General features: G+C 46.7%; 3 protein-coding genes across 12 annotated transcripts; 1 reads left to right on the forward strand and 2 right to left on the reverse strand.

The window, feature by feature from the left end:
* Window positions 1-62: 62 nt before the first annotated feature.
* On the reverse strand, window positions 63-5521 carry Lamtor1 (late endosomal/lysosomal adaptor, MAPK and MTOR activator 1). The gene is made up of 5 exons (XM_052156603.1): window positions 5377-5521; window positions 1863-2008; window positions 1581-1658; window positions 1144-1270; window positions 63-675 (listed from the first exon to the last, which is right to left on the reverse strand). The coding sequence occupies exons 1-5, from the start codon at window positions 5416-5418 to the stop codon at window positions 583-585; spliced, it is 486 nt and encodes a 161-aa protein (XP_052012563.1). The 5' UTR covers window positions 5419-5521; the 3' UTR covers window positions 63-582.
* Window positions 5522-8493: 2972 nt separating this feature from the next.
* Tomt (transmembrane O-methyltransferase) lies at window positions 8494-10587 on the forward strand. The gene is made up of 3 exons (XM_052156651.1): window positions 8494-8767; window positions 9497-9693; window positions 10182-10587. Exons 1-3 carry the CDS (start codon window positions 8509-8511, stop codon window positions 10500-10502), a joined length of 777 nt encoding a protein of 258 aa, XP_052012611.1. The 5' UTR covers window positions 8494-8508; the 3' UTR covers window positions 10503-10587.
* Window positions 10588-11256: 669 nt separating this feature from the next.
* Window positions 11257-14713, reverse strand: Anapc15 (anaphase promoting complex subunit 15). Of its 10 annotated transcripts, none has more exons than XM_052156629.1 (6): window positions 14600-14713; window positions 13260-13314; window positions 12977-13106; window positions 12168-12227; window positions 11741-11878; window positions 11257-11600 (listed from the first exon to the last, which is right to left on the reverse strand). In XM_052156629.1, exons 3-6 carry the CDS (start codon window positions 13094-13096, stop codon window positions 11553-11555), a joined length of 366 nt encoding a protein of 121 aa, XP_052012589.1. In that variant the 5' UTR covers window positions 13097-13106; window positions 13260-13314; window positions 14600-14713; the 3' UTR covers window positions 11257-11552. The 10 variants fall into 10 exon arrangements, with proteins under 10 accessions (XP_052012589.1, XP_052012568.1, XP_052012580.1 ...); XM_052156608.1 differs by having other exon boundaries at window positions 13230-13314; XM_052156620.1 differs by lacking the exon at window positions 14600-14713 and adding an exon at window positions 14325-14343 and having other exon boundaries at window positions 13230-13314.
* Window positions 14714-25605: the final 10892 nt, after the last annotated feature.

Genomic DNA, 25605 nt, shown 5'->3' on the forward strand with positions numbered 1-25605 from the left:
AGACTTGAACAGCCAGAAGTAAACGGTGGGCAGCGCAGGGCAGGTTGAACCACCAACACAAATGAATATACTTTCTTTATCGAGGGGTGACAAACAAAAACAAAAAGAGCAAACATGTAAAAACCCAGGGTGCTAGAAATACAAACTCAATTCAGACTCAAGCTCGTCTAGACCCTGGTCATGATCCCCAGTGAGGTGCCTATGAGCACCAAGTCAGGGAATGGGACAGGAGTGAATCGGAGGCCAAGAGAAAGGGTGGGAAGGGGATCTCCTAGGTCTCCTGGTGTTCACCCCTACAGTGGTATCTCCATCTTCCCAATGACTCTGAAGATCTGCCAGGCCCTGTCCTCTTGGCCCCAACCTCACCCTAACCAGAGCGTGAAGGCCGCTGGCGATCGGTTCTCCCTTCCCTTGCTTAGTCCTCACTCGCTCCGGCTTCTAGCCTTATTCCTTCCTCCACATTCTTCGCCGTGATTAGTAGCAGGTTAGGTACTGTAGAAAGCCACAGTGAGGCTGGGGGCCAGAAGAGGTGGGTGGAGACGGGATAAAGACGAGGGAAGAGCTGTCCTAGGACCCTTCTCTTCATGGGATCCCAAACTGGACAACCAGCTCTTCTTTCGCGTCCACGCGGATCTGAGAAAGTGCACTATAGGCATACGCAGCTATCCTGGAGACCTGAGAGGCAGGGAGGGAAGAACAGAGTGAGGGAGACTTAGTATGAGGCAGGGTGGCAGTGAAGGGAAGGAGGGATGGTGGACTGAAAACAAAAAGGAGCTGGGTGTGCTGGTGCCTGCCACAGTCCCACCACTCAGGAGACAAAATCAGGAGGGCCACAGTTCAGTGCCAGCCTGGGCTGGAACACTGAGTTCTCTCAAAACCCAAAGGTTAGGTTAGGATTGTAGCTTACTGGTAGAGCACTTGCCTTACATGCAGAAAGCCCTGAGTTTTATCTCTGGAAGGAAGTGAGAAAAGGACAAAAGCAAGGGCAGATGCTGGGAGAATAAATGACGTGGGCCGGGGGGGGGGGGGGGACTAATAACACTGAAAACTAAGACCAAGGTGGGAATAAGCTGGATGCACCAATACCACCCCCCCGCCCCCAGCCATGTAGGAAGGGGTAGGGGACCAGCCAGGAGAGCTCACCTGCTGCAAGTCAGAGAAGGGGATAGGATCGCTGGCCAGCACTTGGTGGGGCTGGCTGGTGAGAGACGGCAGCGGTGGTAGCTTCTTCCAATGGGTCAGACTGCTGCTAAGCACAGCCAAGCGGGTACTGGCAAGAGGGAGGAGACAGGGAAGGATGATTAGGCCAAAGCTTGCCCTGCCCTGCCCTGCCCAGGTAAGCCTCACTCCCTCAAGCCAGGGGATCATGGTGACAGGGTAGAGTTCATCCCACACTCTGGCTGTACTCCTTTGACCTGATCACCCTTGACCAAACACATTGGACAAACAGGACTGACTTGAATGCTTGGAGCACTTACGTGATCTGTAGCTAGTTTTCTGGGCTGCACCCAGATGAAGAGCCTGGACTGCAAACCAACCTCCAAGGCTGGACAATGTCTAGGAAGCTGGCCTGTGCTTACCTGTACTGCCTTGCCCGGTCCATGTACTCATGCTGCTCCATGCCCTGGGAGTCTGCGGCAGACACATCAATGATGTTGCTTTGAAAAGAAGAGACGGAGAAGACATGACAGGTGCTTCAGAGGGGCACAGACGAGAATCAGTGCTAGGTGCCAATTCCAAGGCCTTCTGACACTAGTACTCCCGCCTGCCCACCGTAATAGGGCAGAACCCAGCGACATCTCTCCCTAAGGACCTTGTCCCATCCTTTATGTTCCAAACCAACCTGGTCCTGTGACACTCACCTAGCTGTCTTGGCAAGGATGGAGGAAAGCAGGGCCTGCTCATCTGTGCGAGCTGAAGGTAGGCTATGGTAGTTGGGCTCGGCTCCATTGAGGGCTTTGGTAGGGGTGCTACTGGGGTCCAGCAACAGCTTCCTCTCCTCCCGATCCTAGGAGGGGCCAGCAGAGAAAAGTCAGCCCCTGGACCTTAAAGTCTAATTTTCCTTTCATTTCAAAGATTCTGACCTTTAAATACTAAACCTACTATGAAAATGACTCAAAGTGTCTGGGTGGATGCAAAGTCAGAAAACATTCACTCTCTAACTGGCCCAAAGCTGGTGGTCTAGGATGAACCTAGAAACCTAAAAAACATTCAGAGTGGAGAGAAGCATCATTGATCAACAGTCCTGGAGTCTCAGTAACTGGCCAGCACCTTCTAGACAAAAGCTACTGGAACTGACTGAAAGTCAGAGAAAATACCAAAGTAAGGTTCTAGAGAAAAAATCAATCCAAGTCAGAATCCAACCAGAGCTTCCTGGTTCTCTAGGTAAAGTACTTCCCAGCAAAGATGACTTACCCACACCACAAGAAGAATACAATACACACATGCACATAAGGCATGTGTGTATTGTATTATTCTTGTATGTGTGTATTCGTGTGTGTATTCCCATATTCCCCAGGCTGTGCAGGTATTATTTAACCCAGCTGGCCCGGGACTTGCCAGTGTTGTGCCTCTAATCCTGGTATATGCTAACCTGAGAGAACAGTGCAGCTCTTCCTCCTAGGCAAGATACAGTCTCCTCAGTCTTCAGTAGGCCTGCTTACTAATCTCCACAGAGAGCTCAAACACCAGAACCAGTTTAGAATGAAGCCACAACTGCATCTCCTATTTCCTTGTCCTAGTTCAAACCCTTGTTGTAATCTACAACCTTAAGTCCATCTGTGGGGATCCCTGCTGGCTGTGTCAGGTGCCACCTAGACAAGCAGACCTGCTTCATGTCCACTCAGGCCCTAGGAGACTCAGGACATGGCAACTTCTGAAGAAACACAGTGTGTAGAAGGAGAGGAATGCTGGCCAATGCTGACCCATCAACTCCCAGTGGCCAGTGGCCAGACTCCCTCTCCTCCGGGGCCGGCTCTGTTCCTGCCAGCTTCCCAGTCACAGGAGCCAGCTCTCCGGCTCACAACTCTTCCTACAAAGGCCTGCTTCCTCCTGCCTTGCCTGCCTCACCCAGGCTCAGCCTTTCCACCTAGTTCTTCCTCCCCAGAACTACAATGGCCCAAACGTTCTCAGGCCATTTAGCCCCAGTCACCATGACAAAAGGAACCATCTAAGGTCTTCAGCCCCATTAATTCTAGGTTCTGGACAGTCTTTCTCCTTCCTCAGTATCAACAGGCTAGTCAGATAAAAGGTTTGCCAAAGGTGAAAGGGTCTTAGGAAAGCTGGTCACCATGAGACCCCCATGGCTTGCTGCCTGTCAGGATAGGGCCGTGTCATCCCACCCCACCCACACACCCCCAAAAAGTTAATGACATCACCTGACACCTATCGAAAGAGTGCTACATGGGTAGGTTTGTGACAGCGAAGTTTGCTTCCTAAGCCAATACAACCTGAGTCAAGACTTCATTATTTACCCATGGTGTCTGCCCAGCACTGCCTCCGAGCCTGTCCCAGTGTATAAAGCATGTATCTTGTTCTTAGGACACCGTGACTACAGTACTTTTAATGTTAGCTAAACTGCTTCCATCCTCTGAACTTTTCCCTCACCTTTAAACATATTACAGGTAACAAGCAGGAGTCAGATGAAGTAATAGTAAAAGCCCTCTGAAGACCTTATTGTTTGTATATTTTTCTTTCTCTTTGAGACAAGGACTCACTATGTATATCAAACCTGGCCCAGAACTCGCTCTGTAGGCAGGCAGGCCACAAACTTGAAGCAGTTGTGTTTCAGCCTAAGTGCTGGGACTCTTAAGTGTAAGCCAATGGGGTGGTACTCTACACTACAGGGACAAACTGCTGAAAAAGACCTACTTAAAGAGGGGGTTTGGTCTCTACTACTGCATAAAACTGGACATGGGTGGCATGTGCCTATGATCCCAGCACTCGGAGAAGCAGAAGAACCAGAAATCCAAGGTCATCCTCGCATATAGCAGGTTTGCAGCCAGTCTGGGCTACACAAGATGGTTTTAAAAACAAAACAAGCCAGGCAGTGGTGGCGCACGCCTTTAATTCCAGCGCTTCAGAGGCAGAGGCAGGCAGATTTCTGAGTTCGAGGCCAGCCTGGTCTACACAGAGAAACCCTGTCTCGAAAAAAACAAAACCAAAACCCAAAAAAAAACCCCAAAACCAAAACAACCCAAACCAGCCAGAACTGAGAATCTGTCAGGGAAAGGTGGAATTTTAGGAGAGCAGTCAAGTCCAGCTCTGCCTCCACAGCTCTGCCGTTAATATCCCTCTCCTTTTCTGTTGTTTTGTGGTGGGTTCCTACTTTCGCTGTTCTAGCCTTTAGCATGACAGGATGAAGTGAAAGTTATTGCCATGGTCTTGTCAATCAGGTCAAATCATGACTGGCTCAGGAAGCACTCACCCTGACATACAAATCCCATTCACCTGAGCTGCAGGGCTCACCGGGGAAGAACCATGTCCTAAGTACAGTGATATCACTTATTTCTCCGACTGTACCCTCCGCCTAAACTGGGTGAAACTGTTCTTCATGGCACAGTGCCTACTGTGTGTAGAAAGCAGGACTCAGGCTTTGAGGCAGCTGTAAAAGCATCAGCCAGTGGGCTGACACCCAGCTTTGCAAAAGTCGTTCCCTCCTCAAAAGCGTCTAGGCAGGAAAGGGACTGCAGATGCACCAGGGGGAAGATGGAAATTAAAAAAAAAAAAAAAAAGACACTTGAATCTCTCCAAGCCAATGCCTTCTCGAAAAGAGTAAGCTCTAGTCACATTCTTCAGAGAGGCACTCTCTAGCTAAAGGAACCCTCAGGCACCAGGGAGCAGCAAACTAAACTCATAAATCACATGAGCTCCCCATCCCCGATGTCTTCACTCTATTAATTCTTCACTGGCTAACTTAAGTGACACTAACTTGGTGTCAACTTCTGACACCAAGCCAACAGTGGCATTACATCTTCTCCACCAGTGACAGAACACACATAAATTCCTGATTTATCTCGGGAGTCTGAGAGCCTCAAACTACCTATCTCTACAATGGGTCCACTAATATAAGCTGCAGTGAAGGCACAGGAATCCGTGAGAGCGAATGTTTCCCAAGAAACATTCTGAGGATTCAAGCGGAGGGTATTGGAAAGTGGAAGGGGAGGGGCCGAGTCTGGCGGCCGCCGTAGCCCTAGGCAGACTAGGATCTTTAAGAGGGTAGGAGCCCGTCTTGCCGTCCTCTCTGTAATATGTCCCCTCCAGGCCTCCGTACTCCGTGAGCCTGCAGTCCGGCTCCCCGCCACTGCAGGCTCTATTCCGGGCCCCAGGTCCCGCGGTCGTCGCCCACAGTCCCAAACCCGTCTGCCGCTGCCGCACCTGGTCCGAGTCCTCGTTTTCGCTGCTGTAGCAGCACCCCATGGCGGGGTCGGGCCGGGCGCTCAGGCGGCGCCGAGGAGGGACGGCGTCCGTCAGGAGCCTTTCCGGTCACATGACCCGCGGCTGCCTCCCGTTCCCCTCCCCCTCGCCTAGCCTGTCCTAAAGGCGCTCCAGCGCCGCAGCCAAATCTTGCCTTCCGGTCCCGCCTCGCCGCGTGACAATCGTCAACCAATGGAAAAGTGCGTCCTACGTGAGAGGACCCGGGGCACGTGATCCGAAGGCAGGCGGGGCGAGTCACATGATTTTGTTGTCCTAGTCTCTAGATCTGAATCCTTTCGTCCCTTGGCTGTAGTGGCCAGTGCAATGAGACTAATTGTGTGATCACATGGTGTCAAGGCCATCTTTGTGGGCCCAGAGCTATCAAGATAAATTCAGTGCCACTCGAGTAGCGGCCTGGAGGGAGATGTGCTTCACTCAGAACTCGCCAGTTTCTTTGTCCTTTATGTGTGCGAGAGAAACTACGTAGCTCTCACCGACCTGGAATTTGCTGTGTAGAACAGGCTGACCTCGGATTCAGAGAGCCACTTACCTCTGCCTTCCAAGAATTAAAGGCATATGTATTTTTACTTTGAGTATGTCTGTGAGTGTGGAGGTCACAGAACAACTTGTAGGAGTTGGTTGTCTCTTTCCACCATGTGGGTCATAGGAATTGTTAGGTTGTCAAGCTTTGCGCCAGGCACAGTTTAGCCATCTCTCTACTCCTGTATTTGGCGGTTTCTTAACCAGATTAAGGTGAATTCTGCCTGAGCAGACAGATGGCTGAAACTTCTCTCCAAATCAGGGATTACAGTATTCAAAGTCTCAATCCAAACCTTAATTCCTGATTGCCTTTTCTGATTCTTTTCTGAGGATTTCAATCTCTTTACTTAATCTGGTGTCACTTATTAAGTTAACAAATGATGGGGCTAGAGACAATGCAGGGATTAAGAGCACTGGCTGCTACTCCTCCAGAAGGCCCAAATTCAATTCCCAGCACCAACATGGTGACTTACATGAAACAATGCCCTCTTCTGGCCTCTGGCAGCAGGCAGCTACACACGCTTACACAGTGCACAGACATACGTGCAGACCAAACACCCAAACACATAAACTAAATTTAAAAGACACACCCCAAATATTTACTGTCTATAGTGTGCCACTCTAGCGTTCAGTTTGGATAGGTAGCTAGTCAGAAAAAAGCCCAAGGCCCAGACCATAGAATCCCTAGTCTGATGATCAGTATATTCTATAGTTGTGTTTTTTAGTTCATTTCTTTTACCACATGTGAGTAACTGAGAGACAAGGACAGAGTCTGACTCTTCTCTGTGACTGATACCCTAACACAGAAAACTTGGGTTTTGAATTCAGTTAAGTTTCAATTATTTTGGTTTACCCCATGCCCTATGTCCTGATCCCAAGGAGTTAGAAAAGGCACCTAGTAGTATTTGTTGTTAATTCTCCAGATCAAGACCCGAGAGTTCTGTTAAGTTCCTCTAAGGCCTGAGGAATAGGAGGCAGCTGAAGTTTGTCTCTGGATTTGGTAACTTGAACTGCAGGTCTCAGGTAACAACAGCCTCAGCATCAATAATTGAAATCAGGTCCAGCCTCCATCTTTGGGGTTATTCCTCTGAAGGACTTCCCATTCTGGTACCCCGGTCTTTCTTAGGAGCCTTCAGCTCAGGTAAGCAGGGCCTTGTGGGTTCCCAAGCACACCAATTCATGCTCACATCACAGATGCTTCACATTCCTTCATATACTCTAGGTTTTAACATACAGTCCTCTTCCAACCAAGGGCCTTGCAAAAACAGCCTGTCAGGCTCAGATCTGGGAGGGGGGAAGGGGCAGCTGCCCCCTACAGGTGTTCCTGAAGAAAGCCGAACGGTGAGAACGTGTGGTGTGTGCACGTGCATGTCCGCACTCACTGAAAATCTTTGTGGAGGGGATACAAATACAGAAGTGCAGGGCTGGAGAGAAGCACGGAACCTGGGAGGACCCACACCTCCAGGGAAGGGCGAACAGAAAATCCCTGGATAGAAAAAAAAGACACTCCACTCTAATATGGTATAAAGGGTGGATTTATTTTTGGGATAGGGTCTCAAATGTAGTACAGGCTGGCTTCAAACTTTGGATCCTCTACTTTGGCCATCCTCATGATGGGATTACAAGTGTACACCAAAATACCACAGATAGTATTTTCTTTCATTTTTAAAAGATTTTATTCATTGCTATTATATATGTATGGGAGCTTTGCCCAAATGTACTGAATGTACTTCTATGTACTATGTGCATACAGTGCACACAGACACAAGAGGGCTGGATCCCCTGAGCCTGGAGTTACAGTTGTGAGGAACCATTTGTGGGTGCTGAGAATCAAACCCAGGACCTTTGGAAGAGCAGCCAGTACTCTTAGCCACTAAGCCCTCTCTCAAATATGTTGTTTGTTGTTTGCTGTTAAGATTTTATGAGTGTTTTGCTTATCTTCATGTTTACTTGTGTGAGCCCCTGGAGGTCAGAAGAGGGGGTTGGATCTTCTAGAACTGAGGATATAGCTAGATGGTTGTGAACTAACATGAGTACTGTGAACAAACCTAGGTCCTCTGCAAGAGCACCCACTGAGCCATCTCTCCAGCCCCAGACAGTGTTTTGATTACCTTTTACTGAGGCAAAGCACAGCGAGACTGTGAATGGGTTTGACAACAATGTGTTTCTCTTTTGCTACGTTATAATGGATCAGAGGAGTCCAGGCAGATGAAGTATGGTAGGCAGAAGACACCCCACGAAACTGATGAAAAAGTCAGAGAGTGGGTGAGATAAGGACAATGCAGTACTGGATCTGCAGCCAGGACCAGAGACATAGTTCGTGGTTGAGTGTTACACACGGGCGGTAGGAGGTTGGGAAGAGCACAGGCTGCATACAAATCCCAGTTCTGCTGTGTCTTTGGCAAAGGAGAGCCTCTCAGCCATGTTTCTATAAGCATGGTAATTTCATAAATAAGTCTGCAGAAATGACAGGTAAATGGTACATATAGTTTTTCCGCCCCACCCCCCACCCCGCGCCCAGCCTCCCTTTATCCTAGGACCCAGGTAGGGACAATGTCCCCTGCCATTGCATTGGCATTCCTGCCACTCGTGGTAACACTGCTGGTGAGATACCGGCACCATTTCCGACTGCTGGTGCGTACGGTCCTGCTGAGAAGCTTTCGAGACTGCCTGTCAGGACTCCGAATTGAGGAGCGGGCCTTCAGCTACGTGCTCACCCACGCCCTGCCTGGAGACCCCGCCCACATCCTCAGCACCCTGGACCACTGGAGCAGCTGCTGCGAGTACCTGAGCCACATGGGCCCTGTTAAAGGTCAGCGTCCCTTCCCTACCCTCTGTGTGAGAAATAATCTCCAGCTGGTGAAGGAAAACCCAGTCTCGCCCACTGCTTACCTGGTAAATTAGCAAGCTTCCTGATTGTCTATGGAGTTTTCCCCTCTCATTTAGAAATGAGGAGTCTAGACCAAGTTATTCAATTATCCAGCAGACATTTATTGCCACTCTTTTGTGCCAAGTGCTGAGGGAGGTAGAGATAACAGAGGGTAACCAGCCACAAATGCTGGCCTCAAAGAGATCATAACATAGGGGAATAACCATAACTCAGATCTTTAAAATTATCTGTTCTGGACTTTCTTCCCTAAAGCCAAAGAGGCTTCCACAACCAATTCCAATCAGGAATATGTGCACAATCAGGATAGCTGTCTGCTGAGACAGCACAAATCCTAAGTATTAAGAGATTTATCCAATTCCAAAATCAAAAAGACAATCAGCAATAGGGGAGTGCATTTGAGTATGAAATTGAAAATGTCTCAGGAACCTGGAAGAAAGGGTGGATATTTAGCCTGCATCCTCCTGGAGGAAGGGACATCTAAACTGAGTCTAGAAGGCTTCAAGTTGGCCAGGAGGATGGAAACAGGTGTGGGAAAGGGCAAAATCAGCCTGTCAGCCTCATATATAAATACAACGTTTAGAAAGCACAGCATGTCTGATTCTGGGCACACCTGTTTTGAATGTCTTCTACAATAGCCATCTTGCTCCATAGGTCAGATTTTGATGCGGCTGGTGGAAGAGAAGGCCCCTGTTTATGTGCTGGAGCTGGGCACCTACTGTGGATACTCTACACTGCTTATTGCACGAGCCCTGCCCCCTGGAAGTCGCCTTCTCACTGTGGAGCGGGACTCACGTACAGCAGCAGTGGCTGAAAAAGTCATCCGTCTGGCTGGCTTCGATGAGCAAATGGTCAGCCCCCATCTCCCCAATGCTGATCTCTCTTCAACTATCCCAGGAAGTGCTCAGACCAGGCCTCTTTTATGAGGGACTCCCATTGAAGGAAGCAGCTCCAATCAGGCAGCTGGCATCCTGGAGGGCATGTTGCTCCTACCCCCCAATCCCGAGTCATTTGCACTTATTTCCTGCTGGACTACAAAAGCAGCAGCTAGGAGGAAGCTCTCCATAGCTCAGCAAATCTAAGTCCAAATCTTATTCTTTGGTTAGTTGTGTGACCCCAAGTGAAACACATATCCTCTGATTCTCAGCTTCTTCACGGGCACATAAGAAATAGAAATTACAATACTGAGAACTGACTACTGGATTTCTGAGGTCAGAAGAAACATGAGACACTTGTGAGGGCCTAGATTAGTACCTGGCATAAACCAGCCAGATCCTGGTGGGGTCCAGAGTGGGAAAGCAGTTCTCCTCCTCACCTCCAGCTCTGGCTTTCCCCACAGGTGGAGCTCATTGCAGGCAGCTCAGAGGAAGTGATCCCACGCCTAAGAGCTCAGCACCAGCTGACTCGGGCAGATCTGGTGCTCCTGGCACATCGACCCCGATATTACTTAAGGGATCTGCAGCTACTGGAGGCCCATGCTCTGCTCCCACATGGAGCCACTGTACTGGCTGACCATGTGCTTTTTCCTGGTGCACCCCGCTTCCTACAATACGCCAAGAGCTGTGGTCGCTATCGCTGCCGCCTCCACCACACCAGCCTCCCAGACTTCCCTGCCATTAAGGATGGTATAGCCCAACTGACCTATACTGGACCTGGCTGAGGTCCAGGACATAGGATATTTACTAATACAATCCCAACCCCATTCAAGCAGACCTCAGAATATCTCCTTTCCCTTTCTGTTTAGTATCCAGCACATGCTAGGCTCAGGCTGGGGAGGCTTTCTTTTCAACTTTGTCCCCCTCTAACCTCTATACTAATCTGAAGTGTCAAATTCTATCAGCTTTCTTGGTCCCACAAGGTCCCCTCATAGAAAATCAGGAACTGGAAGCAAGAGGCCTGAGCTGTCAACTTAGTTATTGATTGCTCCAAGTGAGTCCCTCCCTCTTCTGAGATTCAGTTTACTCTTATCACAGAGACAGCTGGCTGAAGGGGCTAGAGAGATAGCTCAACAGTTAAGAGCACTGCCAGCTGCTCCCCACCTAAAGGACTGGGTTCAATTCCTGGCACTCAACATGGCACAGGCACACATGTGATTACATACAGGCAGACAAAACACTTTTGAGCATAAAATAAATAAATTACAACAACAAAGAGACATCTGGTTGGCAGAACCCTAGAGCCTCGCAGCTATGAGACTCAGATGAGATCAGAGGCAGCTGCAGACATGAGGCCCTGTAGGAACATCTGGGTACAAGCTAGGCCATAAGAATTATTAATCACAGAAACCTGGGCTCTGATCCTGGCCAACGTGGTCCATTAGGTTTGTTTGAGAGCCCTTACATAACCCTGTCCCAATGTCCAAGAAAAGATGCTGAACTCTGGGTCCCACCAACAAACAGGGAATAGACATTGGGGAAAGAATCAGTCCTGTGTCTTTATTAAAGAGGGTTAAGAAAGGGACCACACCTGGCAACCAAGGAGTGAGGTACCAGCCAGGAAGGTGGGATGGGCTCAGGCTCTTGGGATTCAAGGGAAGACTGGTGGCCTGGAGGCCGAGGAGACCTTGTCCTGGCGGCAGCTGAGAAGGTGCCTAAGGGAAAGTTTTAGGCACTGCAGCCACACGCTGGCTCTGCAGGCTGAGGGGCTGAGGCTGTGGGTGCAGAATAGGCTGGGTGGTCTGGAATCACTGAGGCCACCTTGGCTTGACTACCTAGATCATCCACTGGTCCTCATCCTGTTCGTTGCCTTCCATGTCCACCTGAAGAGGAGGCTGGGTGTGGGTGGGGAGGGGCCTCGGCCAGCCTCAGCCCAGATCCTGCCCCTGGCTACAGCCTTGGCCATCAATTAGATCAGGGGCAGGAGTCTAGGGACAAAGGCACTCCCCTACACCCCGCCTACCTCATTGACCTCTCCATCATCAGGTGACTCATTATAGTCATTCATCTCATCCATGTCCTGCATGTCCTCATCATCTTCTGAATCTTCTTCACTGTCCTCATCATCTTCATCATCCTCTTCTTCCTCGTCATCATAGTGCTGGTAAATAGAGCAAAAAGGACTTTGTAGGCCTCAGGGCTCCTGGACCAGGTCAGGACCTGACCTACTTGGAGCCGCCTCCTTCCCAACCCTGCCTGCCTTGAGTCCGGCCAGGTGCTGCATGACCTGAAGGACCAGTATTAGCGACAATGCCTAGCCCCTCGAGTTCCCACTTTTTCTGTCTTCCCAGATTGAAAACCGCAATTGTTCTGAGGCAAAGCAAGGCCATTAAAGTCAAGTCCTGTTCGAATGGGCTTTGCATAGGCCCCATCCATGGGGAACCACTCACCTCTGAGGCCGGCTTGCCAATAGGTACCAGGTTGTTGTCTTTCTCTGCGATGCTCTGGAGCTGTGGGCAAAGGAGTATGGGGCAAGTAGGGCCAAGGCACAAGCAGAGCAGGTCAGGCCATTGGACTGGCTTATTCTATCCCGTAAGACACCCCCAAATGTTGAAACAAAGCTTCTTCCCCACAATCCTCTCAGGAGGATGCAATCTCCCTTTCTCCTGCCATCTGTTCCTTATAAAATTGATGGACATATGTAAAGTCTTTTGGCCTCAGTTTTGTCATATAATTCTGGTGAGGGTAAGATGACACTCAGCTAGAATATGGCATCTTGTAGGTCCTCATTAAGAGTTTAAATTATGCTGGGCAGTGGTGGTGCCCGCCTGTAATCTCAGCACTCTGGGAGGCAGAGGCAGGTAGATTTCTGAGTTGGAGGCCAGCCTGATCTACAGAGTGAGTTCCAGGTCAGCCAGAGCTACACAGAGAAACCCTGTCTCGAAACAAACAAATCCAAAAAACCAAAACCAAAACAAACAAACAAAAAAAGAGTTTAAATTATTAAGTCCTGTGATGTATAGAAAAGATCCTAGGCTGTAGGAGCTTGACATCTATCTAGTCCCAAAGTCCTACGGTCCCTCAGCAAAAGTCCCTACCACAAAGTAGGAACTTTATCCCAAGAACCCAGCTTGACTATTCCCAATACAGAGAAAAATGTTCTTTTAAACATGTCTCCAGTGTAAGGGGACAAGATTGAAAACCGCAATTGTGGTGACCATGGGTCATATCTCCCATGCTGCGCTAGGTCCTCACTCACCCAGGCCTGATGCTGCTGCTCCTGCTGCTGCAGCTCTGTCTCCTCCACACACGGTCGATCCAGATTAAACCACAGTGTCTCCGTCACACGAGGAAAGAGTGAAGGGAACAAGGTGGACATGGCTCCTAAGCTGAGGGAAAGGGTCATGTGAGTATGTTTTGTTTTGTTCTCACACGGTTGTAATTTGATTTAGGGATGGGGTGGGGTGGGAGGTAGCAGAGAAGCTGCCCTTCCCTCTTGAAATCAGACAGACCTGAGTTTGAGTCCTGGCTCCATCACTTACTAGCTCTTTGACTTTGGCCAATACACTCAACCTCTCTGGGCCTCAGTTTCCTCATCTGTAAGAATGGGGATAATTAAAATTATATCATCCTCAAAGTTATTATGACAAAAAATAAAATAATGAGTAAAGCTGTATGCTGCTTAAGGAGAGAAGAGACTGGGAGCCAGAGATGGAATGTGGCATTGTGATTATGTACAAAATCAGCGAAAGCAGAAATCTATTAAAACTCATTTTAAACACACACACACACACCATAAAACTAACTTATTTTTTGCTCTTTCGATTCATGTCCCATCCAACCAGTGCAAAATGTTTTGGGCATGAACCACCTCTCTCACCAACCAGTCAAACTGCAGTACACATACCGAGGATAAAAGATATTCTAGGGGGCTGGGTAAATAGATAAACAAACAAATGGAAGAATGAATGATGAACTAACATGTAAGAGAACAAAATTAACTCTGTGAGTTGAACCTGCTGACCAGGAAGGTCACCAAGAAGCTGAACTAAAACCCCTCAGCTCACAATCCCAGTGACGTGTGGAGCTTGACTTTGGCCACGCACTCAGTGGAGGCTTAAAATATACGCAAGGGATCCTGGCCCAGCACCGGAGAGGAAGGGTGCAGGAGAAAAATAGAATTGGTGTCTACCTTGGTGTTTCCCCTTATTTTTAAGTAAACAAGACAGGGTTTCACTATTTAGCTCTGACTGGCATGGAATTCACAATATATACCAGGCTAGTCCCAAACTCACAGAGATCCGCATGCCTCAGCCCCCGAATGCTGGGATTAAAGGTGTATACCAGCTACCACACCCGGTCCTACTCTAGCTTTTGTTCTAACTTAATTTGACCCACGCAGAACTAGATGCTGTCATTCCCTAGACCAAAGCCCCGCAAGTCCGTGTGACGGGAAAAAAAAGCGTCCACCACGATCCCCAAAGTACTGACAGATTTTGTATCCTAAAACCCTACCCACCACCGCCCATTCTTTGCTCATTATGATAATGACTGCGAGATTGACCAACAGGAAGGAGGCAGGGGCGGGTCTCCGTCAGGATTTTGACCTTATAGGGATGCTAATCGCAAAATGCGCGCGGCCTGGCTGAAGCCAATTAACTGAAAGAAATGCTGGGTGACAGGAAGTGAAACCAATGCATGACGGAACATGTATGATGGGTGGAGCCTAGACTCTAGGAAGCGGCCAATGAGCAGGATGTCTTTAAGAGTAAAAAGGGGGAAAATGAGCTGCTGGGGAGGCGAGTCAAAGGAACTGTGTTTCTCTGGAAGCCGGAAGAAAGAACAAGCAAGGAGACGGCAGCAGTCTCGTTTCCACACTTACCGCGCCAAGAGCCGGCTGCCGGCGGCGACCCGGAAGCGCTTCCCGAGGTCTGAGCGGAAGAACCCACCAGAATCCGGGACTCACTAACGCATGCGCCTTCCCTCTCCTTTTGTTTCCCGCTTCAACTACCAAAGCGGAAGTGATGTTGATGTACGTTAGTTACGTATTGGTTGAGGGAGGGCATTTATTTGCTCCGCCTGTTGGCTCCGCCTTGAATCTCAAGCGTCGGTTTAGTTCCGCCTTCCTGTCGCTAGGCGGTTTTTGCGTGTTAATCTCCTCGAAATAGAATGGTTTCCAGAAATGTTCGCTAGTGTGGATGCTGTGTGTGCTGCTGCGTTCCAGGAACATCTGTTTCTTCCCTTCTGTTCTCCCAGACTCAAGTTTCCTGTTTGAACACATCCATTTTTTTCTCTTTGAGAGGATACCTTGAACATGCTTGACAAGCCTCTGTCACGGAACTACATCATATTCATATTTGCTTTTCTTCTTTGAGACAGGGTCTCACTGTGTATTCCTGATTGGCCTGAAACTCACTATCTAGACCAGGTTGGCCTCGAAGTCAGAGATCTTCTTGCCCTGCCCAGTGCCGGTATAAAAGCTGTGTACCACCATGCTGACTTCTCTTTTATCTATTTAAAATTTTATGTGTATGAGTAAACTGTGTGAGTGAGTGAGTGTGTGTGTGTGTGTGCATGCATGTGTATGTGTGGGGAGGCCCAAGAGTGATTAATACTGGGAATCTTCCTCCACGGCTCTTCTATTAGAATCTTAACTCTTATTCAAAACCAGAAGTCCCTGCTATGGCTGGTGGAAGAATGGATGAGATAGAGCTGTTCAAGAGGTTTAGTATGTGGTTCCTATCAGTCTAATTTTATGGCCCAAGAGTTCAGCTTCAGCTTAAAATGGTTTTAAACTTTAGCAAGCTCTGCTTATTTTCTTGTTTGTTTGTTTTTTGTTTTTTGTTTCTCAAGACAGGGTTTCTCTGTGCAGCCCTGGCTATCCTGGAACTCACTCTGTAGACCAGGCTGGCCTCGAACTCAGAAATCCACCTGCCTCTGCCTCCCAAGTGCTGGGATTACAGGCGTGCACCACCAATTCCCGGCTGCAAGCTCTGCTTATTAAAACTGTAGAACTCAGGAACATGAGACAAGAGGATGTGAAGTTCAAGATTTGACTGGGCTATGTAGTAAGTTCAATGCCAGCCTGAAATGTATATAATAAGTCCCTGTCTCTCAAAAACCAAGTGTAAATTTTAAAAATAAAAATAAGGGCCAGCGAGACAGTTTAGTGGGTAGAGGCACTTGCTGGCAAGCCCAAGGACCCAAGTTCAGTCCCTAGCATCCCAAGGTAGGAGAGCTGCCTCTCACAAGTTGTCTTCTGACCTACACTTTCGTACTGTAGCAATTGTCTGCTGCCTTCCACACCAAATAAATGTGTATCAGAAGAAAAGATTGTTGACTAGATGTAGCGAGAATGTTGGTTTCTTTAAAAACCCAGACATATTGTAAGAATGTTTTTGTGGGGCTTGCAAGTATGGCATCGTGGAAGGTGACTGCAAGTAGGACCTGCCCCGAGTGCCCGGCTGCAGCATGTGTGCTGAATGACGTGGAACTGGGAGTGTGGGCACCTGCTGGTCGAGGACTTGGAGCCCAGGACCGCTCTCTGCTCTTACCCAGGCAGAGAGGCGCCAGAGGACCCTCAGATTCTTCTTTGGGAGAACCTGGAGGAGGAGGAGGCCATCATGAAAAATATGCCTGACTGGGTGGGTCTGTTTTCCATACCAAGGCTATGCACCAAGGAGGAGATATACACCGACATCGGCATCACCCGGTATACTTAGGGCCCAAGCCGATGCCCACAATAAGGAATAGTGAAATAAACTTTTTAAAAATGTGTTTTTGTTTTGTTTTAATCTCAGGTGTGGGATCCCGGGCTGCTTCAGATTGCTCATAGCAGCTGACTATGCCTTGTGCTCTGGCAGGGGTTCATTTGGCCAGCTGCAGATAGTTCCTGCAATTGTGTGATGTTTGGGATTTTGGGGACTTTTCAGAGGATATTTAAATGCTAGAGACCCATAGGGTGTGGCTGATTGATTGATGATTGATGGACAGGTGGTTGGATGTGGTTTGTCTAGTAGACAGGCCAAAAAAAAAAAAAGGAAAAAGGAGGAGGAGGAAGAAGAAGGAGGAAGAAGAAGAAGAAGAAGAAGAAGAGGAAGAAGAAGAAGAAGAAGAAGAAGAAGAGGAGGAGGAAGAGGAAGAAGAAGAAGAAGAAGAAGAAGAAGAAGAAGAAGAAGAAGAAGAAGAAGAAAAAGAAGAAGATAAGAAGATTAGATACCCTGGTGGCAAAGATCAAACTTCCCCAAGGAACTCGACATCACTAATCAGCAGGAAGTAGATTAATGATATCATCACCTCCTTCCCCATCTAGCCCTTTCTCTCTCCTACCTAGTGTTATGGGGTTAAAGGGTAGAAAAGGATGAAAGAAAAAAGGAGGGGGCTAGAGAGATGTCTCAGCAGTTAAAAGCACTGACTGCTCTTCCAGAGGTCCTGAGTTCAATTTCCAGCAACCACACGGTGGCTCACAACCATCTGTAATGGGATCTGATGCCCTCCTCTAGTGTGTCTGAATACAGCTACAGTGTACTCACATACATAAAATTAATAAATCTTTTTTAAAAAGAATAAACACAAAATAGTAAAAGTCCAATTACAACCAGGCATGATCTTTAATTCCAGCACTCAAGAGGCAGAGGCAAGCACATTTCTGTTAGTTTGAAGCCAGCTGAGTCTGCATAATGAGTTCCAGGACAGCTAGAGCTACATAGGGAGACCCTGTCTCAAAACATAAATACATACGTACGTATGTAAAAATAAAAGTCTGTCTCCAGAGAGAACAGAAAAACAGATTTTCACCAAAGGTTAAAATTTACCACTTGGCCGGGTGGTGGTGGTGCACGCCTTTAATCCCAGCACTAGGGAGGCAAAGGCAGGTGGATTTCTGAGTTCGAGGCCAGCCTGGTCTACAGAGTGAGTTCCAGGACAGCCAGGGCTACACAGAGAAACCCTGTCTCAAAAAAACAAAACAAAAAATTACCACTTGGAAATGTCCATCCTTTATGTTCATCTCTTTAACAAATATTTATTGAGGGCTGAGCATGGAGGCTCATGACTTTAACCCCAGCATTTGGAAGGCAGAGGTAAGACAATATCTGTGAATTACAGGCCAGCCAAGGCTACATAAAGAGAACCTCCCAAATTAAAAAATAAATAGCTGGGCAGTGGTGGCGCATGCCTTTAATCCTAGCACTTGGGACGCAGAGGCAGGAGGATTTCTGAGTTCGAGGCCAGCCTGATCTATAGAGTGAGTACCAGGACAGCCAGGGCTATACAGAGAAACCAAAAAAAATAAAAAAGTTTGGTCTCGAAAAACCAAAAAAATAAAATAATAAAAATAAATAAACCCACAAAACCAAATACACGTGTATTACTCGTCTGAGCAGTGAATATACATCAGTGAACAAACAGACCCTATCATTGCAGTTTCCATTCTAGTGAGAGAAACAATAAAGAAGACACAGAAATAATACAAATAACAGTTTTAAGATCGCAGTAAATACTGAGAATAAAATACTGCGGGTAGGGGGTTGGGATTTAGTTCAATGATATAACCTAGGCTAATCTTCTGCTCCAGAAAAAATTTATAGGGGTGGTATTTTAGATGGGGGGGGGACAAGAAAATCAATGGGATAGCAACTTTTGAGTAGTTGGGGAGTGGGGAGGAAAGAAGGGAGGGAGAAAAAGGGGGGGTAGATAGAAGATAGTAGATGGAGAGATAGACAGGTAGATAGGTAGAGAACAAGCACCTCATGCCAAAGCCCTAGAAGAGCTTCCACTCCGCTCAGTGTCCTGTGTAATGAAAACATAGATGAAGACAGAGAGGCAGTAGGAATCAGATGGATGCCACCTTACAGATAGGTCAAGTATGGATGCAGGCTTTTCTATTGTACAGGGAGCAAGTGAGGGGTTATGAACAGAGGATGCACACAATCTGCTTTATATTTTAACAGTTACTTGGGCTCTTTTAGAAAAAATTGGGGGGGCACAACCGCATGGGCAGGGAGACACCTTAGGAGCCTATTACAATAATCCAGATGTGTGAGGGCAGACGAAGTGGAGCCTATTACAATAATCCAGATGTGTGAGGGCAGACGAAGTGGCCCAGCAATTAAGAGAATCTACTAAATCAAAATGGTGATACAGCCGGGAGGTGGTGGCACACACCTGTAATCCCAGCACTTGGGAGGCAGAGGCAGGCAGATTTCTGAGTTCAAAGCCAGCCTGGTCTACAGAGTGAGTTCCAGGACAGCCGGGGCTATACAGAGAAACCCTGTCTCGAAAAACCAAACAAAACCAAACCAAACAAAATAAAATGGTGATACTCTAATTTTAATATTGGTTAACCTTAGCTTCTACAGGCTGGCTTGGAATTGGCAATGTAGCTGAGGATAGCTTGAACTCCTGATCTTCCCAAGGACAGGGATTATATGTGTGTGCTAACACAGTGACTTTCACTGAACTATCCTGTGATTTGGAGAGTGGTAGTGTAGAAATTCATTGCTATCATTACATGGAATCCTTTATCTTTGGCATTACATTCATCAAAACTTTTTAATGAGAATTCTCATCAGTGCCTAGCCAGGCCCTATGTTGTCATTTGCCATACATTAAATGGGGGCTATACTGCTAAATGAACTCTCTTACAGAGGACCAAACAGTTCAGTTCCCAACATCTATATCCATATTAAGAGGTAACCATTTGGAATCTCTTGGTAACCACTTGGAGCTCCAACTCAAGGCCATTGCTAGCCTTGCGTGGCACTGTAGTCACATGTACAGATACACACACACACACTATGAATAACTAAAAATAAAGCCAAGTCTAGTGGCACATGTCTTTAAACCCAGCATTCAAGAAGCAGAGACAGGGGGATCTTTAGGAGTTCAGAGCTAGTCTGGTCTACATACCAAGTTCAAGGACAGCCAGGGATACACAGTGAGCCCCTCTCTCAAAAATAAATAAATAAATAGGCTGAAGGAATGGCTTTATGGTTAAGAACACTTGCTGCTCTTGAAGAGGAGCTAGCTCAATTTCCAGCATCCACGTGGCTGCTCACAACTGTAACTGCAGTTCCAGGGGATTCAACGCTTTCACAGGCACCAGGCATGCAAGCAAAACACTCATACACAGAAGATAACATTTTTAAAAAACAGAGGTAGAGGATGGGAAATGGATGAATTTTGAATAAGTTGTGAGTAGAGAAATCAGCTAGGCATGGTGGCACACACATTTCATCCCAGCATTTGGGAGACAGAGGCAGACAGAACTCTGAGTTTGAAGCTAGCATCGTCTACATAGCAAGTTCCAGGACAGCCAGGACTACACACACATACCTTCTCTAAAAGAAACAAACAGAAGCAGAGAAAGCAATGTTTGCTGACCGATAGGGTATAGATTATAGGGCACCTGAGGAAGAAAGGAACCACAAAATTTGACTCAAAAACCTAGAAGACTGGTATTGCCATTTTTTGAGGTTGAAAAGAACGAGGAAGGTTTCTGTGGGACAGTCTCTGTGTTGAATTTGAGATGTGCTTTACATTAGAGATTTCAAGGGAGTACAGAGACATATGGGTCTGCAGATCAATGGGAAAGCCAGGTTGGATATTTCATACCTGACAGTTATGGTCTCTGAGCTACACAATGGGGTGAGGTCATCAAGAGGGAATGAAGAAGGCAGAAAATAGTTCCCAGCAATGTTAAGTAGTAAACGGAACAGGTGAAGAAGGTGAACTGGGTGGTAACCTGGGAACAAGGCCAGAAATGGTGTTTTAAAGGAGGCTTTGGTCTGCTGTGGTCCAATTTTGTACAAAACCATGTTTTTGTTTGTTACCCCAGTAGACAGTAAGCTTCTAGAAGGTAGAGATGGAACGGTCTCTGTGCCTGCAAGGCCATTCTTTTTTTCTTTTTCTTTTTAAAGGTTTATTGATTTCATGTATATGCATACACTGTCCCTGTCTTCAGACACTCCAGAAGAGGGCACTGGATCCCAGTACAGCTGGTTGTGAGCCACTATGTGGTTGCTGGGAATGAACTCAGGACCTCTGGAAGAACAGTAGTCAGTGCTCTTAACCACCAAGCCATCTCCAGCCCCGAGGCCATTCTTCAGGCTCTTCCACTTACTCTCCTATGGTCATTGGTCCTAGATGTCCTTCCTCTCTTGCTTATCTCCTTTCTATCTCAGACAATCTTCTCCTTTGACTCTTTATCACAGCTCTGCACACATAGATATTCCCCAGTAGTTTAGAGTCTTTCCAAAGTCCTCAGTCAGGTTTAACAAGGCCCGGTGACTAATTAGCTAGTGACATTTGTTGAATGTCAGCTGAGTGTCAGACACATTGTTAGGCTCTGGAGAGAAAGATAAACAGAGTTTAAAAAGAAATCCTGCCCTAGAGGGAAAAAAATGCAGTCCAGTGGGGACTGAAACAATTATAAAAGAAGATGGTTAATTGTGAAATCAATATATGCAGAGAACATCAAAAACAGAGAGATAAATGAACTCTAGACAAAATGAATTTTACTCCCCACACCAGGAGGAAATATTTAAATGGACCTTGAGGAGTTAACCCTTTTGGTGAAACAGGAAAAATGCACAAAGAAGGATGGCCAATAGCAGAGCTAGAAGTTGGTTATATGCTTAGAGGGTTGTGAGAATCTACTTGGGCACATCTAGATAGATAGGGGTAGAGCAACTATGTTAGATAGAGAATTCAGATGGGGTAGGGCTTTGGTGGCGCTCAGATGAATAGGATGGAATGGGCCCCGGGCATTAAGGTCCTACCTCGGTCCTATTGGTCTCTTTAAGGACCACAAAGCGACGCTTATCTCATCCCTAAGGTCTTATTTTCTTTAATTTAATATCCTGACCCTGTTTCCAGCTCTGAAAAATGAAAAACAGGGTCAAGATGGTAATTTCTCAATACCCAAAAATAAACCCAGAGCCCTCAGGCTGGATGAAAACCTGTGACTCTACACAGAGATGTTTGCAGGACCCAGGAAGACCTGGGGCTAAGTGATGTGACTGTCAGTGCCTGTGATTCTTGCTTACTCATTCCTCCTATTATCCTGGGAACATGGCTAGTCCTGGAGCAGGTGACAGAGGAAACTGTGGCGGTTGCCAACTTTCATGCCTATAGAAGCTTCGATGCTCACAGTATCCTCATGGCTTCACCCTAACCCTGGAAATCCTGCTCCAAGTAAACTCATAAGAAATCTAAGGCTAAGCCAGGCAGTTGTGACATAAGCATTGAAACCCAGCACTCGGGAGGCAGAGGCAGGTGAACTCTGTGAGTTTGAGACTAGCCTGGTCTACAGAGGAAATTCCAGGACAGCCAAGACTACACAGAGAAACCTTGTCTTGAAAAACCAAAAAGAGCCAGGCAGTGGTGGTGCACACCTTTAATCCCAGCACTTGGGAGGCAGAGACAGGAGGATTTCTGAGTTTGAGGGCAGCCTGATCTACAGAGTGTGTTCCAGGACAGCCAGGGCTACACAGAGAAACCTGTCTCAAAAAAAAAACAAAAAAAAAAAACAAAAAAAAAAAAAAAAGAAAGAAAGAAAGAAAAAAAAGAAAAAGAAATAGAAAAGAAAAAGCAAAAAGAAGAAAAGAAACCTAAGTAGCCTAAACTATAGGCACACACTTTTAATCTCAGCACTAGGGAGACAGATTTCTTCGAGTGTAAGACCACCCTTGTCTACATAAAGACTTCTGAGCCAACCTAAGCTTCATGGTAAAACTGTGTCTCAATAGAAAAGAAAAGAAACCTAAGGATCCTAAGGATCAGGAAAGGCCAGTGGTTCACACGAGCTGACTCTGCCATTTAAGGATGTTGGGCTGGGCTTACAGCCCAGTTGGCAGAGTGCTCACCAGACTCTGGGTTTGAACCTGAGCACTACAGAAAGGGAGTGTGACAACCATGCTTCAGACCTCAGCCCCAGGAAGGTAGAAGCAGGAGGATCAGACAGTCAAGGTCATCCTCAGCTAAGTGGTGAGTTTGAGAGCAGCCTGAGACACAAGAGAGCCAGTCTCAAAACAAAGAAAAGGAATGTCACTCTTGAATTCATTTCACAGAACTTTCTTTTAATGTCTTAAAAGTTACATCTGTCGGCCTAGAGAGATGGTTCAGCAGCTAAGAGTATTCACTGGTCACTCTTGCAGAAGTCCTGAGTTAAATTCCCAGCACCCACAGGGGGTAGCTCACAACCATCTATAATGGGATCTGGTATCCTCTTCTGACATGCAGATTTGCATGAAGGCAGAGCACTCATGCATAAAAAATACATAAATAGGGGCTGGAGAGATGGCTCAGAGGTTAAGAGTGCCAACTGCTCTTCCAGAGGTCCTGAGTTCAATTCCCAGCAACCACATGGGGGCTCAGAACCATTCATAATGGGATCCAATATCCTCTTCTGGTGTGTCTGAAGACAGTGACAGTGTGCCCATATATATAAAAAGAATGTTTTTGAAAAAAGTTTAAAAAATAGATAAAATGTTTTAAACATTTTAAATATCTGTTTAGTGTATATGTGTGTTTGTGTGTGCTCCTGCCCGTGCACATGTATGTATATACATGCACACTCACTTGAGTGGAGGTTAGAGGCCAACCTAGGAAACTGGTTTTCTCCTCCCACTGTGTAGGTCCAGGGACTCGGATAGAGGTCTTTAGGTTGCCAGTAAGTCCCCTTATCCACTGGACCATTTTTATCACTACGCTGTGCTTCATGATAAAGACCCACAGAGAGATCTGATCTGAGTCCTAATTCCCTGGCAGTCTCCAGACTTGCATTGGAGATATAAAACAGATCATTTGGGCTCCAAGGGCAGATATCTGAATGGTTTATCTCTAAATCTCCAGAACCCACAAAGTAGCCACTCAGTAAATGTTTGCACGGTATCAGCGTTTTTCCTTTGGCCTAATGAATTGACTGTTCCATTGGTTCATGTGTTCATGTCATTAATTCATGAGATGAACGCTATAATAAAGATCAGTTCTGCAAATAGAAAAATGGGGATATCTGGAAGAATAACATGTGGGGAGAGATGCGGAAGGTCCTTGAAGGGAAGGTGACATACAGGCTAAAAGTCAGGAGAGGATGTTCCAGTCAAGAGAAGGCAAGACCTTAAAGAATGACTGGGATCCTGCTGTGTCATCGCCATGGCAATGGATACCAGGTGAAAAACAAGTCCAGAACATGGCATCCGGTCTTCAAAGCTCGGCACATTATCTTGTGGGAGTATAAGGAGATGCTGAGAAAGGTGGGTTTTTTTTGTTGTTTTGTTTTTTGTTTTTTGGGGGTTTTTTTGTTTGTTTTTGTTCTTGTTCTTGTTGTTTGAGGCAGTATTTCTCTGTGTAGTTCTGGCTGTCCTGGAATTCAATATGTAGAACAGGTTAGTCTTGAACTCAGAGATCCACCTATCTCTGCCTCTTGGGTGTTGGGCTTAAAGTATGTACTACTATACACACACACACACACACAACTTTCTTGAGCAGAGGAGAAATGGTCTCAAAAGATAGTTGAGAATCAGAGAGGAAGAGGACAGAAACAGCCCTCCTGGGTGGGATGGAGCTGTGGGGAGGAAGGAGAATGCCAAGGCTGGATAGCAGTGATGACGAGGGATGGTGAGGAGAGCTGGGAGACCCTACAGGGAAGTTTGACCCAGGAATGCACCATAGGCCCAAAATAAGATTCCTTCCACATCAGGGTTTTTAGACACCTCATTGAGGATTCTCAGGACTTAACCTATGCATTAAATGCATTTGTGTTGCTGTAATAAATACCATGCCCAAGGTAATTAATAGGAGAAAGGTTACTTGGGACTTAGAGTTCTAGAGGGATAAGCATCCATAATGGAGCTGTAGCGTGGCAGAAAACAGCCAGCACAGAAAGCTGTGTAAGAGCTCATCACTACTACACGCCTGAAGAAGAGTGAGCAAACTGAAACTAGGGCAAGGCTATGAGTTCTCAATCCCATCCCCAGTAACATAATTTTTCCAGCAAGGGTATACCATCTCCTCTAACAATACCACCAAGCAGGAATCAACTGTTCAAATATTCTAGGCAATAGGGGGGACAATTCTTACTCAAACTATCACATATAGACTTTAAGATGGATGGATGAGATGGAAGAGATCTGTTTAGAGTCACTTCCAGTTCCCGAGAATGCCCAGCCTCAGGAAGGGAGCTCTCACTGGCTTCTATTTTCATAATGAGTTTGCATATATTTGCCTACTGCAGTCAAACTTTTCTCTGACCAAAGCAGACAAAAGTAAGAGAGCCCTTCTGTGCTGGAAGCAAAGGCTGAGGAAACCCAAACTTACACACACTTAAACACATACCTTCATCAGATCAGGATAGCAGGTGGAACAAATACTACCTCGAAAGATGTCTGTACCCCATTCCTAGAGAATGCTGTCTTAGATTACAAAAGATACTCTGTACAGACATTAAGGTAAAGGACCTTGGCAAGTGTAGTGACATACTCCAGTAATCTTAGCACACAGTATGATGAGGTAAGAGGATTGTGAGCCCAAGGCTAGCCTGTGCTACACAGGGAATTATAAGTTAACAAGCTTTGCAGATCTTGTCTTGAAAAACAAAAAAGATAAAAGGGAGCTGGAAAGATGGCTTAGCAGTTAAGAAGAACATTTTTTTTTTCTTGCCGAGCATCCCAGTTCCACTTACAGCATCCATTTGGTGGCTCACAGCCCTCTGTAACCCAAGTTCCAAGGAATCCAGGACTGTCTTCTGACTTCCACGGACATGCGCATTATGGAAATACACACACATGCAGGAAAACACATACATAAGATAAAAGGTAAAAAAAACAGATAAAAGAGCATGAGGCGAGGAGGAGATTGTTTAGATTATGCCTGCAGGTGAGTCTTGCA

Source organism: Apodemus sylvaticus, chromosome 1 (genome assembly GCF_947179515.1).
Source record: "Apodemus sylvaticus chromosome 1, mApoSyl1.1, whole genome shotgun sequence".
NCBI classification, from domain to species: Eukaryota; Metazoa; Chordata; class Mammalia; order Rodentia; family Muridae; genus Apodemus; species Apodemus sylvaticus.

Coding starts and splice junctions, on each gene's coding strand:
- Lamtor1 (XM_052156603.1), bottom strand. CDS start 5,418: ATGGGGTGCTGCTACAGCAGCGAAAACGAGGACTCGGACCAG. Junction 2,009..5,376: donor AAAACGAGGACTCGGACCAG/GTGCGGCAGCGG, acceptor GGCCCCTCCTAG/GATCGGGAGGAGAGGAAGCT. Junction 1,271..1,580: donor GACCGGGCAAGGCAGTACAG/GTAAGCACAGGC, acceptor CCCTCTTGCCAG/TACCCGCTTGGCTGTGCTTA.
- Tomt (XM_052156651.1), top strand. CDS start 8,509: ATGTCCCCTGCCATTGCATTGGCATTCCTGCCACTCGTGGTAACACTG. Junction 8,768..9,496: donor CCACATGGGCCCTGTTAAAG/GTCAGCGTCCCT, acceptor CTTGCTCCATAG/GTCAGATTTTGATGCGGCTG. Junction 9,694..10,181: donor CTGGCTTCGATGAGCAAATG/GTCAGCCCCCAT, acceptor CTTTCCCCACAG/GTGGAGCTCATTGCAGGCAG.
- Anapc15 (XM_052156608.1), bottom strand. CDS start 13,252: ATGGAGCCAGGACTCAAACTCAG. Junction 11,879..12,167: donor TTGGCAAGCCGGCCTCAGAG/GTGAGTGGTTCC, acceptor TCTATTTACCAG/CACTATGATGACGAGGAAGA. Junction 11,601..11,740: donor ATGATGGAGAGGTCAATGAG/GTAGGCGGGGTG, acceptor CCTCCTCTTCAG/GTGGACATGGAAGGCAACGA.